Source organism: Sarcophilus harrisii, chromosome 3 (genome assembly GCF_902635505.1).
Source record: "Sarcophilus harrisii chromosome 3, mSarHar1.11, whole genome shotgun sequence".
Lineage (NCBI taxonomy): Eukaryota > Metazoa > Chordata > Mammalia > Dasyuromorphia > Dasyuridae > Sarcophilus > Sarcophilus harrisii.
In genome coordinates, this window is record NC_045428.1 from 232397645 (window position 1) to 232414105 (window position 16461).

At 30.5% G+C, this 16461-nt stretch overlaps 1 protein-coding gene across 2 annotated transcripts in view; it reads left to right on the forward strand.

Moving 5' to 3' along the window:
• Window positions 1-1624: 1624 nt before the first annotated feature.
• Window positions 1625-16461, forward strand: part of DSCAM (DS cell adhesion molecule) — a 683895-nt gene continuing 669058 nt past the window's right edge. The window contains exon 1 of one of the 2 annotated variants that reach the window (XM_031959192.1): window positions 1625-2312. In XM_031959192.1, the coding sequence (XP_031815052.1) occupies window positions 2270-2312 (43 nt within the window). In that variant the 5' untranslated portion in view covers window positions 1625-2269. The remainder of the gene's footprint in view (window positions 2313-16461) is intronic. The other variant, XM_031959191.1, reaches the window with a different exon arrangement.

Sequence of the window (16461 nt, forward strand, 5' to 3'; positions counted from 1 at the left end):
CCCTAGTCCTATCCCAGTATACATGGGATATTTTTTTTTATATTTGATTTCTTGGAATTACCTGTCCTCTGAGCAATAATGAGATTGGTCAAAGGGCATGTTCATATAGACATACAAACACACAAACATATAAATATGTATGCATATGTGTGCACACACATGTATATACATATATATGAATGTGATTATTGATATATATGTGTGTAGACACATAAATACTTATATATGAATGTGTGTTTTTACACACACATGCATACAAAGATTCCTTTGAGCAAATGCACAATGACTTGAGTATTTTGTTGGTTACTTTAAATGGAGTAGGGTGATTAACTGATTGACTCTTAAACTCTGCTAATGCTATTTCTTCATCTGATCTTCATATTGATTTATTTACTTTATTTCTCTTCTGATTTTTTATAGATAAAAAAGAATGCGATATGATAGTATGAAAAATAGTTTTAGAGTCTTAGGTAATTAGATAAAATCTTAGACCTGTTATTGTCACTTACCTGGGTGACTTTAGTCAAATTGCTTAACCTCTGTGGACTTCAATCTCCTCATCTGTAAAATGAGGGTAGTGGTATAAATTATTTTTATAAAGTATCATAACTTTAAATCTATGTGAAGAGATTGTATTCTAGAATTATTATTCTAGTGGTCAGATAATGTGGTTAATGAGGAAATTGTTTGGATCAAGCTTTTCTGGCATAGCACAAGGTAGGTGATAGGCTGTAATAGTCATCATGATTATGCTCATCTTAATAAGTCTCAGGGTTCTTTCTTTGGAAGTCATGATTTTAGAAACCTTTTTGTCTAATCCTATATAAAGAATTTGGACTTTGGGCTTGCCTTTTTCTAGTAATTATTATTATTATTAAGATTTGGAAGGTCCTGTGTTTATGTGGGTATATATATATGTGTGTGTGTACTTCCTAGTTAATTTTTGTATGTGTGTGCGGGAGATACATGGAACATTGTCTTTGTTTGCAAAAGGAAACTCACTAGTTACCTTTTGAACATGTTTTGGTTGCCAGAACTCTCTTTGCTTTTGAGCACCCCTTCATGGTTACTTAATTTAAGTCAGGCTTTTGTGCTATAAGTCATTCTTAAGTACATGAAGAATTACATGTGTGCTTTAACTTTTACCTGCATCATATTATGGATTTTGGAACAATATCATATAATCACAATACTATCAATTATTTATTGACTTTTTGGTGAATGGGGGCATGTGTTCGCTTTTTTAATAGAGCTGGTTATATATTTACAATTACAGCTGCTAGTGTTTTGTCTTCAAAATGTTTTCATGTTAATTAAAAATCAGCCCTTAAATAAAAAAAATTATCATAATATACAATATCTGATACTCCCATTTTCCTTTAGAAATACAAATGAGAATCTCTTGGAAAAAGAAAACAAAGAAATCTCTATTAGTCTGGAAATTTTATTTCAAAGATGCTAAAAATTTCACCATTACCTCTGCATATCTTGCTACCTTCCTGAATCATTCCCTTTAACGTGTCTTATTAAGTGCTGATAAGGCAATAGCTAAAAATAACCAGCTGTCAAATCATTATTTAAGCCTATTGGAAATTATTCTAAATTACTCAGTGCTGTTGGTTGGCTTCCCACTCACCACCAATCCTGCCTCCACTTCAGCTGCGAGTGCTCTACTGCTGCTTTAAGACTGCAGAACGCTACAAAGGACAGAGGCATGAGACAGGGTTAATACTTAGCTCTGAGTCTCAGAGGCAGAGAAGGTTAGCTGAGGGATCAATGTGATTAAAGCTGTAGGAGAGGAAAGATGTGCCTGTCTGTTTGCTTGCTGCCTGAATGTGGAGGGTGAAGGTTTTGGAACCTGATTTCTGCAGATTCTGGACTGTATATTCCCAGGGATGAGCTCATGCTTGCATTTGAGGATATTTTCACCTGTAGACCTGCTGCTGCAAACCTGCTGCTGTCTCCCTGAGCTAACAACACACCTGGGCTTAAAGCACCCGCCTCCCTCTTTCCTCTGGCTGCATCTTTCTGAAAGAGAAAGCCAGTGAGCAAGTGTCAGTGGAGAAGAGGAGAGACAGATCACTTGCTTTAAGGACAATCAAACACATACACGCATTTTCCAAGCAGCTACACGGCAACCAGCAAAATAAACTGAACTGATCGTCTTCTTAGCTTGTAGCTTTAACCTTGCAGTTGACAAATAGAGAAAAAGAAAGCAAAAGAGTGGAAAGCCAAGCACATAGCTGGAAGAATAGAAAAGAACAGGGGCATGTGGATATTGGCTTTCTCCTTGTTCCAGAGCATCTTGAATGGTGAGTAATATCTTTTATTTGTGATTCATTTAAATGCTGTTAATTGCCAAGAGTGAACTGGGGAATTGTATAATTGGATCAATTGTATTCTCCCCTCTACCCCCAGCATTTGAAACCTTGTCCTGTGGGGGAGGGGGACAGGGAAGGTAGGAGGATAGGATGGGGGAGAAATTGCTCTGTAATCATTTAAGCTAGCTTACCTAGCAAAGTGCCAACCCATTCTCTAACTACAGTACTTGATAGCCATCTCATTCAAAATAAAACTAGTCTTGAGGAGAAATGAATAGATTGGGGAAAAATTCTTTACTTCTTTCACAACTAAAACCAGATGGAGAACAATTCAAATCCCCTATCTGAGTATAATGAATAGAACATTGAAACCTTCTAGTTTAAGCTATAAGCATCTTTGCTGTTTTGTTTTACAAAATAATGTGGTTCTGCTCTGGTACAATTTATTTACATTATAAAGGATTTTCTTTAAAATATATTTTTTCAATCTTCATCTCTTACTTCATCCCTAAGAAGGTGCTACTCAGTATTCCTAACACTAATTTATGTAAAAATATGCAGTGATAAGCATTACGTCATTTGATGTGCTTACAAATCTTGACATTTATAAAGTTGTGAAAATGTAATAACTGAATGAAGTAAATATTTTGGTTTTTCCCCATAGAAATTTGATATTTTGAAGAATTGTCTTCTTAAGAATTTAAATAGCTATTAGTACTTAATGATGTGCACACAATCACTGTGTACAATACCTTAAGTTAATATGACAGAAATATAAACGTACATATTGATGGTTTTCTCCCAACATCAAAATGATAGGAAACTACTGGTTTGGGGCATAGCTTGAGAATAGCTGCAGTTTTGAATTACCATTTCAAATTTCTGCACACAGATCAGTCTAAAATTCATTACATGCTGACAGTTAAAATTAAATAAGTAAGCAGAATTGACTCCTTAGAAAGGGAGAGAAAAAGAAAATATTGTTTTGTGAAAAAACCCTAAGAAGCAAGGGAGAATGTGAGATTTTCCTGGAAGAGACAAATGAAACTCAGAGTATAGGCTGAGAAAAAATGCTAGTTAGGTATACATTTTTATTTGTTAAACTACCTATTAGAATAAAATATATACTTATAACCATCTCTGTGTGTATATATTTATATGCATATATACTAACAAAATTAAAGAAATTATGCCTTAAAATGGCTGCATATTAAAAGAAAAATTAGAACTGAATTATAGTGCAAAAATTATACTATATTGCCTGTTCATTGAAAAAACTGTTCATAAACTTGCATTTTGAAATTTTCAGTAAAGCATTACAACCAATTTGACATTATACTCCATCCCCACCCCCCTTTTCTCAGAGGGTACTATACCTTGTGTACATCCTCTTTGGAATTTTACCTTAGGGGAATATATTTACATTAGAGCATACACAGTGTGATGCATCATGGAAGTTATGATTTAATATGAAATTGAAGAAATATTGGAATACTGTCATATAAGTAAACATATAAGATATTATTTAAGGCCTGTCTAATTTGTCAGCATGAATCCTTGAATTCATCATAATAAAGCTCATGATTTTAGAAAAATTAAAAAAATCCCATTCTCTTGAGAGACATGACACCTTTTGATTGACATGATAATATAGGTTGCTTTTATTATTATGATATAAGTTGTATCTATTTTACATTCTAAGATCCATAATGTAGGATGAGAAATCAACCATTATTTTTCTGTATTTTTGTACGCATAGAGATATACTAAACATGTGTATGGTTTTTAATCAGTATTTTAAAAAGATGATGTAAACGGTCTTGATATTATGTTTAAATTGTATAATCACTGAATAATTATAATCTAAAAATTGTTGGTTTGGTGTGTATGTTATACAAAATAGCTTTTGCATGATGGACTTCATATTAAATACACAACTGTGTCTAGACACACACATATATGTATATGTAACATACACATACACAGTCATTGTGGGTAGTCTTTTTCTATCACTTTCTCAAAAGACCTCTTAAAATATATTGATAATGATTATTACCTTAAAGCACTCAAGTACATTATCTGTTATAAGGTATACCTAGCCAATAAAAAATGGCTATTTTATAGGCTGTATTGTGTTTTTAGTTTCCTCCTTTCTGTGTGACCAGGTTAAAACAAAACAAAACAAAACAATAAAACCCTACAACCTCCCAAACAAACAAACAAAAGCCCCGGCCTTTGAGCTCTTTTACAATTATTGCCAAGCTGCTTTAAAGATTTCCCCAATGAGTGGTGATATATAGATAAACATAATCATACCACATATCCCAACATAACATAAGATTATATAAAAGAGTTCAGTTTGGTATGCATTTTTTCCCATTTGGACATGCTTTCAAAATCTATAAAAACATACTTCTAATCACACTAAAAGAGAGATAAGATGTTTGTCTCACTTATTATTTTGAAATAATGCTCACCTATTTGAATGAATTTAAAAAAATACATATTAAAATATTTTGATACCTGAATACATTAACTAGTAGGCCCCAAAGTGCAATTGATTTGGCATAAAATTACTTCAATTAATTTGAGCTTAAACAGATTGACATTTTGAGTTTTTACTAGAATGTGCTGAGTATTTAGAATATTAATGTGCTTTAATAATATGTTTTTAACAAAGGGTATATACAGTACTTCAGTATTCTTATAGATAAAATCTGTGCTTTTTGGTTAAAAAGATTCATGATTATAGGACAGTTTGAAATTTAGGTCAAATAACTTTAAGTTGGAAATTCAATCTTTTATTAGATTAAGCTCTTGAATAAATTATCACATGTATTCATTTCAAGTATGATATCAATAATAGGTTTAAAGATGAAAATTGTCAAGTGTTTTGAGGGTCTCATATTATACTTTTATAAGTTTTGCATGTGTATGCATACAATATAACCCCAGTGTATTTTAATGAAGTACTAAGGATAATTTCATATTTGTTATGCATGTTATTGGTTATTGGATTATTGATTCTAACTTTAGAAAGTACATTTAATGGAAACAAAAGTATGTTTAATGGAAACAAAATTATGTATATGTGTTTATATGATCAATTACTTAGTATTTCAGACATATGCATTTTTATTTCTATTTGTATTTATCTGTAACACACCTAATGATAAACATGTATATCTATACATATATATGTATATAGATTGTGTGTTCTCTTTCACTGCTCTTCCCTTATATGCTGTTTCATATATATAATCATAGATATGCACATATGTGTTTGTCTCTATGTATGTATGTATATTTGTACATATTATGTGTAGCAATATTAATGATATATGCATATACAAATACAATTAAATGGTTTCTAACTACACACATACAGAAAATTAATATTATCATTCTCTGATAAGCAAACCAAGTTTGAAATGAAGATTAGATGGGTTGCTGATGTAAACACAGCTATTGAACAATAAAATTGGATATGCTGAATCTTTCTGGACTTCTCAGTTCCTAATATGGAATTTGACTGCATTCCTAGACCTATGTTCCTAGGCTTAGGCATTTTCTTCTCTGTATGGAACATATTACCTCATTAAATCTACTTGAAAATTTTACCTTATACTACCTTGGCACACCTTTTGTCCTTTAGCTTGATTTCATTAGCCTTTAATTAAAAAGAAAAAAGAATGAGTATATGATGACAATTTTTATTTAATCTGGTTGTTTTTGCCTACTCATCTTGAGGAAGCTAGATATAGATTTTGTATCCATTTTTGTACCTCTGGACTTAGGATATTGTGTGCCTTCTGTAGGGGAAAAAAATGCTCAGTACAAGTTACACTGTGATAAATGATAAGAATTCCATTTTGATTGTGTGCTCTATAACTTCATGGAACTCATTGAATTTACAAGGAAGAACTGATACACCATGTTGGTTGTGGAGGAGGGGAAGAATCCCTACTAAAAATTGCCACTCTTATGTTCCTGATTCATAACTCCTAATGTGCATAATTATATATATATATCTAAAAAGTCTTTTGTCATGGATGTGGATCTTGGAAAGAAGATATGAAAAGTATCTAAAATGAATTTATGATAATCTCTAAAAATAAAGCACAGTAAACATATCCCATGGGAAATTTCTTTTATGTATAATATTAATATGTGTATGACTTCATGCATTGTCACTAGTGCTCTCCATGCCTGGAATTCTCTTCCTCCTTATATTCAATTCCTGATTTCCCTGGCTTCATTCAAGTGCCAACTAAAATCCTACCTTCTTTGAGAACCTTTTTCAAATCCCCTCAATATCAGTGCCTTCCTCTTAAGATTATCATTTATACTGTATATAGCTTTTTTTTTAATGTGGTTATTTTTGTGTAGTCTCCAAAATTAGACTGTGATCTCACTGAAAGCAGAAACTATCTTTTTGCTTTTTCTCTTTCTGTCTTTCTTTTTTGTATATCTAACACATAGTATAAGGTTTGGCATAAAGTAGGCACTTAATAAATGTTTGTTGATTGACTGCAAAAACTTTCATACCCATATGATGTGTGAAATAACACAAAATGACAAATATTTAAGTTAAATTGACATTAATGCTAAGAATTTGTTAAAAAAGAGAGCACCCAAAATTCTTATTCTAAAATGATGAATTAATTTTATAATAGGAAATTAAATATTACTTCCAGAGGTAAGAACTCACATTTTTGGTTTTTGCTTTCTGCAAAATGAGAGACATTTTAGTAAAGCCCAATCTATAGTTAATATTAATCTGCATATTACAAAAATTCCTTTATAGAATTTTTAAATGTACTACTTAGATACATATCAGAAACATCTGATTATTTACTAAGGCTATCAGAGATTGTTACATGCTTTATACATGTCAAATATTTTATTGTCATAGGACACTAGTGGGCAGCAAAACACACAAAACAGGTAATATTTCCCAATAGCAAGAAGAAAATCAGTCTTCTATATATAGAATGTGTGGTGTTTTTCTTGAATGTTTTTGTCATGTTGACTTCTGAAGTTTATTTCAATCCACCTTCTTTTCTGTAAAAGCAATGATAACAAATAACATAGAGACTATGGAAATATTTGTTTTCAGGTTTGAAAATGAGTAATATTTTGGAATAAAAAAGTTATAGAAGAGATGCTTAAGGTAAAGAAGGTTATGCAAAAGCTCGTGAACATATTGTGTATTTTATTATATAAGTACATATGAGACAGAAATTAGGTTGGAATTCTAGAAAGGAGTTCTTAACCTATTTTGTATTATGTACCACTTGGGCAATCTGGTGAATCCTGTGATCTCAGAAAAATATTTTTAAATACATAAAACCAAATATATAAGATTATAAAGGAAACATATTGAAATACAATTTATCAAAGTATTTTTAAATTCATGGACCACAGATTAAGAACTGCTGTTTTAGAAGATTGCTATTCTTAGATATAAGATTTCCAAGAGAAATTGCCCCAGTCTCCAATGCTGCAGATCAACTGACCTTCTAATGTGATTCCAGAAAGCAATAGTTGCTAGTGATAATCATTTATAGGAGTAATGTTAATATATGACAGTTTATCAATTAAATATAGCAGCAGCTTATGATTTGGGCACTAAGAAAGACTAATTTACCTCCAGGCAACCTGAGTTGCAAATGCTTGCTTGTTCCTCTCTCCTCCCTTCCACTCTCCCTCTCCACCCCCCCTTTTAATTCTCCAGATTTAAAATATTTTAGAATAGCACTTCCTTTTATTTACCCCATGTTTTTATTACTAATATTTCTTCTTTTTTTTTTAAAAAAATTGGAAATAAAAAATTTAATGTTTCTTTTTTCACAAATATATTTCATTTTCCCACGAAATAAAAAAGAATATTATTACTTATAATCAAACATACATATATATATAAAGATCATTTTAACTTTACTTTGTGAAACATTTCCATAATGTTAATTTAGAAGTGAACCTGTGCCTTTTTCCTTTTATCTTGTTATAAAGAAATAAATTATTTGCTGAAGAATTTATTGGATAATTATTAGATTTTCTCTGTTCTTCATAATGGGTCAAATTAGGATATTTGACATATTTGCTCTTTTTTCAATCTTCATCTTTTAAAGGCTATTTTTTGTCATTTGGATTAAGTAATATATAATAGGAAATAAGAATGCACAGACTAATTTAGAAGCTTTCATTTTGATGTATCCAAGTGCATAAACAGTATGACTTTAAAGCCAGAAAATCTATGAAGTCCTATGAAGTCTCAAGAAATCAAAAAATAAAACCAACATTTATCACCATGGCCTTTGGAAAATGTTATTCATGTATGAATAAAGGCTTCTTTGAGGAATATGTTGGGGAAAATATCTTAAATTTTATTCATTTTCAGAAAGTATATCATTATTTTCTTAACTATTCCATTGATTGTTGTCCCTCTATTAAATATTTTTTTAATAACTGAACTGAATTTAAATAACTATCTTCAGCTAAGTGAGAAGAAAAACCTAATATATGTAACTAAAAATATAGCATTTGCTTAAATGGCTGATAAACTTTTTATTGTCAAAATCAGCTATGTTTTAGAAGTTTCTTATGTTGTTATTTATCTTTTAATTTTTATCATTTGATTAGTTATCAATTTCTATACTTTTGAATTATGCAAATTACATTTTAATATTATATGGTGAAAGGCAGTATACTACCCAGAATCTAAGATTTAAAGGCCGGAAACTTTTGACCTCAGACAATAGTTTTTTGATCCTTGACAAATCCCTTAACATCTGTTTGCCTCAGTGTCTCATCTATAAAATAGGAATAAAATGCTATAAGGTTGTTGGGAAGAAGAAATGAGATGATATGATTAAAAAAACCCTATTAGCATAAGGTCCAGCATATAGTAGGCACTATATAAATCTTTATTTTCTCTCTCCTGCAAGTGCAAGTTTAAGACTAACAAATATAACAAGAAGTTTTTTTTTTTTTAAAGTGGCTATTATGTTAATACAAAATAATGGTTCATACCTAAAATCCCTATTATTTTTTTTCCCTTCAGAAGTCAGTTAGATTTAAAACTGTCAATAGACTTATATTTGTAAAATCATTATAAAGATGCAGAAGTTATGTTTTGGAAAGGTGATGACAATATAAAAAAAGAGAATATATGTGCATATTTCCTTTATATTATTAGATATATCTTCTTAGAGCATCAAAACACAGAATTTCAGAGTGAAGATCATAATAAATCTTGGTTGATTGTTGATTATTTGCTTTGGATTTTAAAGAAAGGCAGTAAATTAAAGACTATCTGATGAATATGGAATTTAATATATACATGGTTTTAGAATATTATGCTATGAATAAACTTTATTATATTAAATAATTATTAAACTGTGTTATATGTAATACTCAAAATACTAAATTTAGTAAGATATATTTTTATTTTGAAATTTCTTAGGCTGAGTGGGGAAAAAAGACTATAACAGAAACAAAACCTTAGGATAGTATTTCCTAAAAACAGTGTAGCAGCAGCTAGGTGGTACAGTGGATAGAGCATCAGCCCTGAAGTCAGAGGAACCTGAATTCAAATCTGGCCTCAGACACTTAACACTTCCAAGCTGTGTGACCCTGAGCAAGTTGCTTAATCCCAGTTGCCTCAGGGGAAAACCAGTGTCAAGCATGACAAAACTCTTAAAAAGATCAAAATTGTGATTGAATTTTCTGGGAGGAGAAGCAATGGCTTCAGAGACCATGACTGCTCCAGGTGAAACAAAGTCATGATTATGAAATCTAGTAAGGTACTAACACAACTAATGGAAACTTCTCCTATGAGGAGAGAAAAGAACTCCCAATCACTAGGAATGAAAGGAATAAATATAAAAAGATACAGAAAAAAATTAAAGACTTTTTTTTTCTGAGATGTATTGAATTTTTAAAAAGTTTAAATTATGAATCAAGTAATTAGTAGGTAGCATTGCAGGACATTAATTTTATCAAGTACTTGGAGTAAAAGAAGAATGGATAGTAAGAATGAAAGGAATTGGGAACATAAAAGATGATGCCTGAATTCTAGACGGGGCCTGACTTACTCCAGTCCTATGATAATTTAGTTCCAATTGTAGAAAGAAATAAAACATTTTTAAATTATTCAATAATAAGAAGTTTGTATAGAAAGGCTAGATATTAATGGCATTCTGATTAGATTTACTTTATTGCTTGATCAGTAGTTGTCAATGGTGGTCATAAGGAAGATGAAGTGAAACAGAAGGGAAATCCTTTAAAGCAATGTCATAAATCTTAAGAAGACACCTGTATGGACCTATAAACCAAATTATGGAACATGATAGTAGCAATGTCACTAGGAATAGAGAATATGCAAAGAGAGCATAGAAATTGGCCACCACTTCATTATATATGTAGATATATGTACAATCTCTACGTGTCAATATGTACATGTATGTATCTATATACATATGTGCACAGCATATATGTTGCAAGAACACTTTTTAAGGACCTTTATAATTTTCTTAACAATGAATTATTTTGACTATATGTTATTTTGGAGACTCTTTACTTTCCTCCCCCCCATATAAGCATGCTACCTATCAGCTCAAAAAGTTGTTATTTTAAGATATAGAATTCTTTCTTTCTTTCTTTTTTTTTTTTTTTTTTGGTGGTGGAGAGAAGTCTTCTTTGAGACTCATATTTTAACAGATCTTAACCTTTTAAGATGTTAGCATGTAGTAATAGGGCCTGATTTGTTGTGGTTGTGGTTTTTCATTCATTTTTTTTTTAATGTTGAGTAATTGTTAGTCTAGTATATCTATGCCAACCTATTTTTATGGTCTAATACCCCTTTTAGACCTTTATGCAGTTTTCCATTGTTTTAGTGATTTCTAACTATATGAAAACATGTAAGCTTAAGTAAATTATTTTACCTCTATAAAATGAAGATGTGTAAAATGATCTCCAGTTTTTTTTTTTTTAGGACTAAATTTAGTTGATAATTTTATTTAATTTTTTTTTTATTATTACATATACAATTTAAAATATCCTTTGGAAAATTAGCTCCCTCTGTCCCTTCCTTCCCCCCCATCAGGTATGATAATCAGTTTGATATAGATTATATGTGTGTAATTATGCAAAATATATTTCCATATTAGTCATGTTGTAAAAGAAGACACAACCCACTTCCCCAAAATAGCAAAAAGTAGTATGTTTTACCTGTATTCAGAGTCTACCAAATTTTTTTCTGAAGGGATAGCATTATTCATCAATAATGCTATTGATTATTTTGGATCATTGTATTGCTAAGAATAGCTAAGCCATTCACAATTGATCATCATCATAGTATTGGTGTTACTGTGTACAATGTTACATAGTTCTTCTCATTTCACTGCATCAGATAGTACAAATGCTTTCAGGTTTTTCTGAGAGCATCCTACTTATCATTTCTTATAACATAATAGTATTCAATTACAATTCAATTACAAGGTGCTCAGTGGTTAAATCCAGTTTAGCACTGATTTAATCCTACAACAAATAATGGTTTCCTAGTGATGAAATGATTGGTGTGTACTCAGTGTGGAACATATAAGGAGGAGCTGTCAAGGCCAGAAAGGACAAGCGCACTAGAAGCTTTCTGAGGCTGAGACAGATTCATTCCATCTTCCATCTTTGTGATGGTTGGAGGCTGAAGTATAAACCTTTGGATTTAGAGACATTTGGAGGGAGATAGAGGCAGAAGCTGGCAGAGGCAAAGGACTAGTAGCAGGAGCTCTTAGAACTAAGGAGAGAAATAGGCCTCTAAGAAAGGTAACCGGGACCAAGGAAGGAGACAAGACTTTGAAAGAGACAATAAAGGACTTGGACTTTAACTCCTGGCTGCATTTGGAGTGATTACACTGAACTGAAATGAAGGCTGCCTCCAGAAGCCCCCCAAGAAACCTCCTCCCAGAGAATATTACATTTTAGAGAAGAACATTACAAATTACAATTATATAACACAACTTGTTCAGCTATTCCCCAGTTGAAGGACATTCAATTTTAAGATACAGAAAGAGCTTCTATAAATATTTTCACTCAAATGTTTTTCTTTTAAAAATAATCTCATTGGGATATAGATCTACTAGTGACATTGCTGGATCAAAAGTTATGCATAGTTTGACAGCCTTTTGGACATAGTTCCAAATTGCTCTCCAGAATAGTTGGATTAGTTCACAACTCCACCAAGTGTGCATTAGCATTCCAATTTTCCCATGTTCCTCCAACATTTATTGTTTCCTTTTCTGTCATATTAGCCACTTTGATATGTGTGAGGTAGTACCTTAGAGTTGTTTTAATTAGCATTTATCTAATGAAGGATGATTTAAAAGATTTTCCCACATGAACTATAGCCAGGTTTCATAGCTTTATCTGAAAATCATCTGTTCATATCATTTGACCATTTATGAATTAAGAAATTACTTCTATTCTTATAAATTTGACTCAGTTCTCAATATATTTGAGAAATAAGGTTTTTATCAGTGACATTTGCTGTAAAAATTTCCCCAGTATTCTGATTTTCATCTAATCTTGGTTACATTAGTTTTGTTTGTGCATAATCTTTTAAATTTATATAATGAAAATTATACATTTTACATTACATGTTTTCTCTCTCTTGTTTAGTTCTAAATTCTTCCCTTCTCTAGTGTTTCTTGCATGCATAATTTTTTTAATGATAGCACCTTTAAGTTTAAATCATTTACCTATTTTGACCTTATCTTGTTATATAGTATAAATGTTGCACTAATTCCAGTTTCTGCTATGTTTTCTAGCTTTCTCAGTAGTTTTTGTCAAAATGATTATTCCTTAAAAAAAAATTGGCATTTGGGGCTTATTAAGCTCTAAATAATTGTGATGAACAACTACTGTATGTTGTATATTTAATCTGTTCCACTGGTTAACCATTCTATTTCTTTGCCAGAATCAAACTGTTTTAATAGTTACCACTTAAAAAATACACTGTGAGATATGGTACATCTAAGCTACCATTTTTCATATTTTCAAAAATTAATTTCTTTGATCTCCATGAATTTTTGTTTTTCTGGATGAATTTTGTTATTATTCTTTTCTAGGTCTGTAAAATACTTTTTGATAGTTTGATTGTTATAGCACTGAATAAATAAATTAATTTTGATAGAAGCATCATTTTTATTATATTGATTCAGCTTACCCATGAACAGTTATTATTTTTCAATTGTTGAGCTCTGGTTTTATTTGTGGGAAAGGAGTTTTGGAATTTGTTCATATAGATCTTGGATTTGTTTTGGCAGGTAGATTTCCAATATATTTTATTGTCTACTGTTATTTTAAGTGGAATTTCTCATTTTATGTCTTGCTGCTGGACTTTGTGGGCAATATAAAGAAATGCTGATGATTATGTGGGTTAATTTAAATCCTGCAATTTTACTAAATCTGTGAATTACTTCAACTATTTTTTCCTCTGATTCTCTAAGTATTATCATGTTGCCTAGTCTTATTCCTTCAATTTGATTTTTTTCTTTTTCTTTCTTTCTTTCTTCTTCTTCTTCTTCTTCTTCTTTTTTTTTTTTTTTTTTTTTTTTTTGGTATAACTGGAATTTCTAGTATAATATCAGATAAAAATTATCAAAAGGAGCAGCTGGCTTCCTCTGTGATCTTGTTGAAATATACCCATTATAGATAATGCTTGCTAGTGATTTTATACTACTTATAATTTTAAGAAAAAAAACCAATTTTTCCTATGCTCTCATATTTTTTATATGAATATTGTAATTTGTCAAAAGCGTCTCCTGAATGTGATGAGATAATTGTATTTCTGTTGGCTTTGCTTTTGATGTGATCAATTATGCTTATAGTTTTTCTGACATTGAACCAGCTCTGCCATCTTGATATAAGTCCAACATGATCAGAGTATATGATCCATGTGATATGTTGCTGTAATCTTTTTGCAGGTATTTAATTTAAATTTTTTTTGCATTCATTAGGACAATTAGTCTATAGTTTCCTCTACTTTTGCTTTTCCTGGTTTAATAGCTATAAAAAGAATTTGGTAAGATTCCCTCTTGCTTATTTTTGCAAATAGGTTTTTTTTTTCTCTTGGAATTAATTGTTCTTTAAATGTTTGGTAGCATTCACTTGTGAATCCATCTGGTACTGAATTTTTTTTTCTTAGGGATTTCATTGGTGGCTTGTTCAATTTCTTTTTCTAAGATGGGGTTATTTAAGCATTTTATTTCATCTTTAGTTAACCTGGGTAATTTATATTTTAAAAAATATTCTCCCATTATTTAGATTGTATGATTTATTGGTATATTACTTGGCAAAAAAGCACCTAACAATTTTCTTTTCATTGGTGGTGAACTTATCATTTTCATCTTTGATATTTGTTTCTCTTCTCTTTAAAATAAAGTCAAAGGCATTTTTTTGTTCATAAAACCATTATTTATAATGTTGTTGATTTTCTTATGATCAGTTTTTATTAATGTATCCTTTGATTTTCAGGATTTCCACCTTGGTGTTTAATTGGAGTTTAAATTTTTTTCTAGTTTTTATTTATTTATTTTTTTAATTATGTTAGTATTTATGGAAGAAAAATTACCCGTAAGTATTGATTTGGCTGAATCCCATAAATTTTGGTATGTTGTCTCCTTCTTTTCATTCTCTTTAATGAAATTATTGATGGTTTCTATGATTTGTTCTTTGACCCACATGTTCTTTAGGATTAGATTAGTTAATTTCTAATAAATTCTTACTATATCTTTCCATTGCCTTTGTTTGAATATAGTTTTTAAATGTATTGTGATTTGAAAAAGATACATTTGATATGGGTATATTTAGTTGTGAGCTTTTTTATGCCCTAATCCATGGTCAACTTTTGTGTATGTGCTATGTACTAATGAGAAAAAGAGGTTTATTCATTTCTATTCCCTTTTAATTTCCTCCAGAAATCTATCATATTTAACTTTTTAAAAATTCTATTCACCCCCTTAACTTTTTTCTTGTTTATTTTTGTTCAGATTTATGTAGTTCTGAGGGAGGAAAACAGATCCCCCTCTAGTATATTTTATTTTCTATTTCTTCCTATAACTTATTTAACTTCTCCTTTAAAAATTTGGACATTCTATAATTTGGTGCATATATGTTTAGTATTGTCATTACTTCATTATCTGTGATCCCTTTTAGGAAGATCTATTTTTTTATTTCTTTTAATTAGGTCTATTACTGATTTTGTTGTTTTGGAGATCATGATTGCCACCCTTACTTTTTTTTTTTTTTTTAACTTCAGCTAAAGCACAATAGATTCTGTACCAGTCTTTTACCTTTACTCTGTATGTCTCTCTTTTTCAAATGTGTTTTTTATCAACAAAATATCGTGGGATTCTGTTTTTTTTTTTTTTTATCCTTTCTGGTATCCTTTCTCAATTTAAGGGTGAGTTTTTCCCATTCCCATTCATGATTATAATTGCTAACCAAATTTTCACCATCCTGTTTTTCCCTTGTTTATTCTTTTGTCTCTCTTTTTATCCTGTCCCTCAGCAACAGTGTTTTGATTTTGACAACAGCTTTTCCTAATGTATTCTACCTCTCCAATTTCCCTTTCTTCTTTAAACCTCTTTTCCTCCTACTTCCCTATAGGGTAAAATAAATTTCTCTACCTAGCTGAATTTGAGTTAGTCCCTCTTTGATCCAATACTGATAATAATAAGTTTCAGGAGATGACTATTTGCCCATCTTTCCCTCACCTCCCATAGAACTTTCATGTTTTTTCATATGAAATAATTTATCCCATCTTTCTCTTTTCTCTCAGTGTAGTTCTCTTTCTTCCTTCTCATTTTTTTTATATCTTTCCATTAATGTTAACTTATACCTATACCCTCTGTCTATGTATATGCCTTTTATATGCTCTACTAGTGTTAAAGTTTTTTAGCAATAGAAGTATCAAACTTTCATGTTGGGATGTAAACAGTTTATCTGTATTAAATTCCCTGTTTTGTCTTTCCTATTTATCTTTTTAAGTTTCTCTTGCATCTTATATTTGAAAATTAAATTTTCTGTTGACTTTGGTCCTTTTTATCAGGAGTGCTTAGGTTATTTATTTATTTTTTTC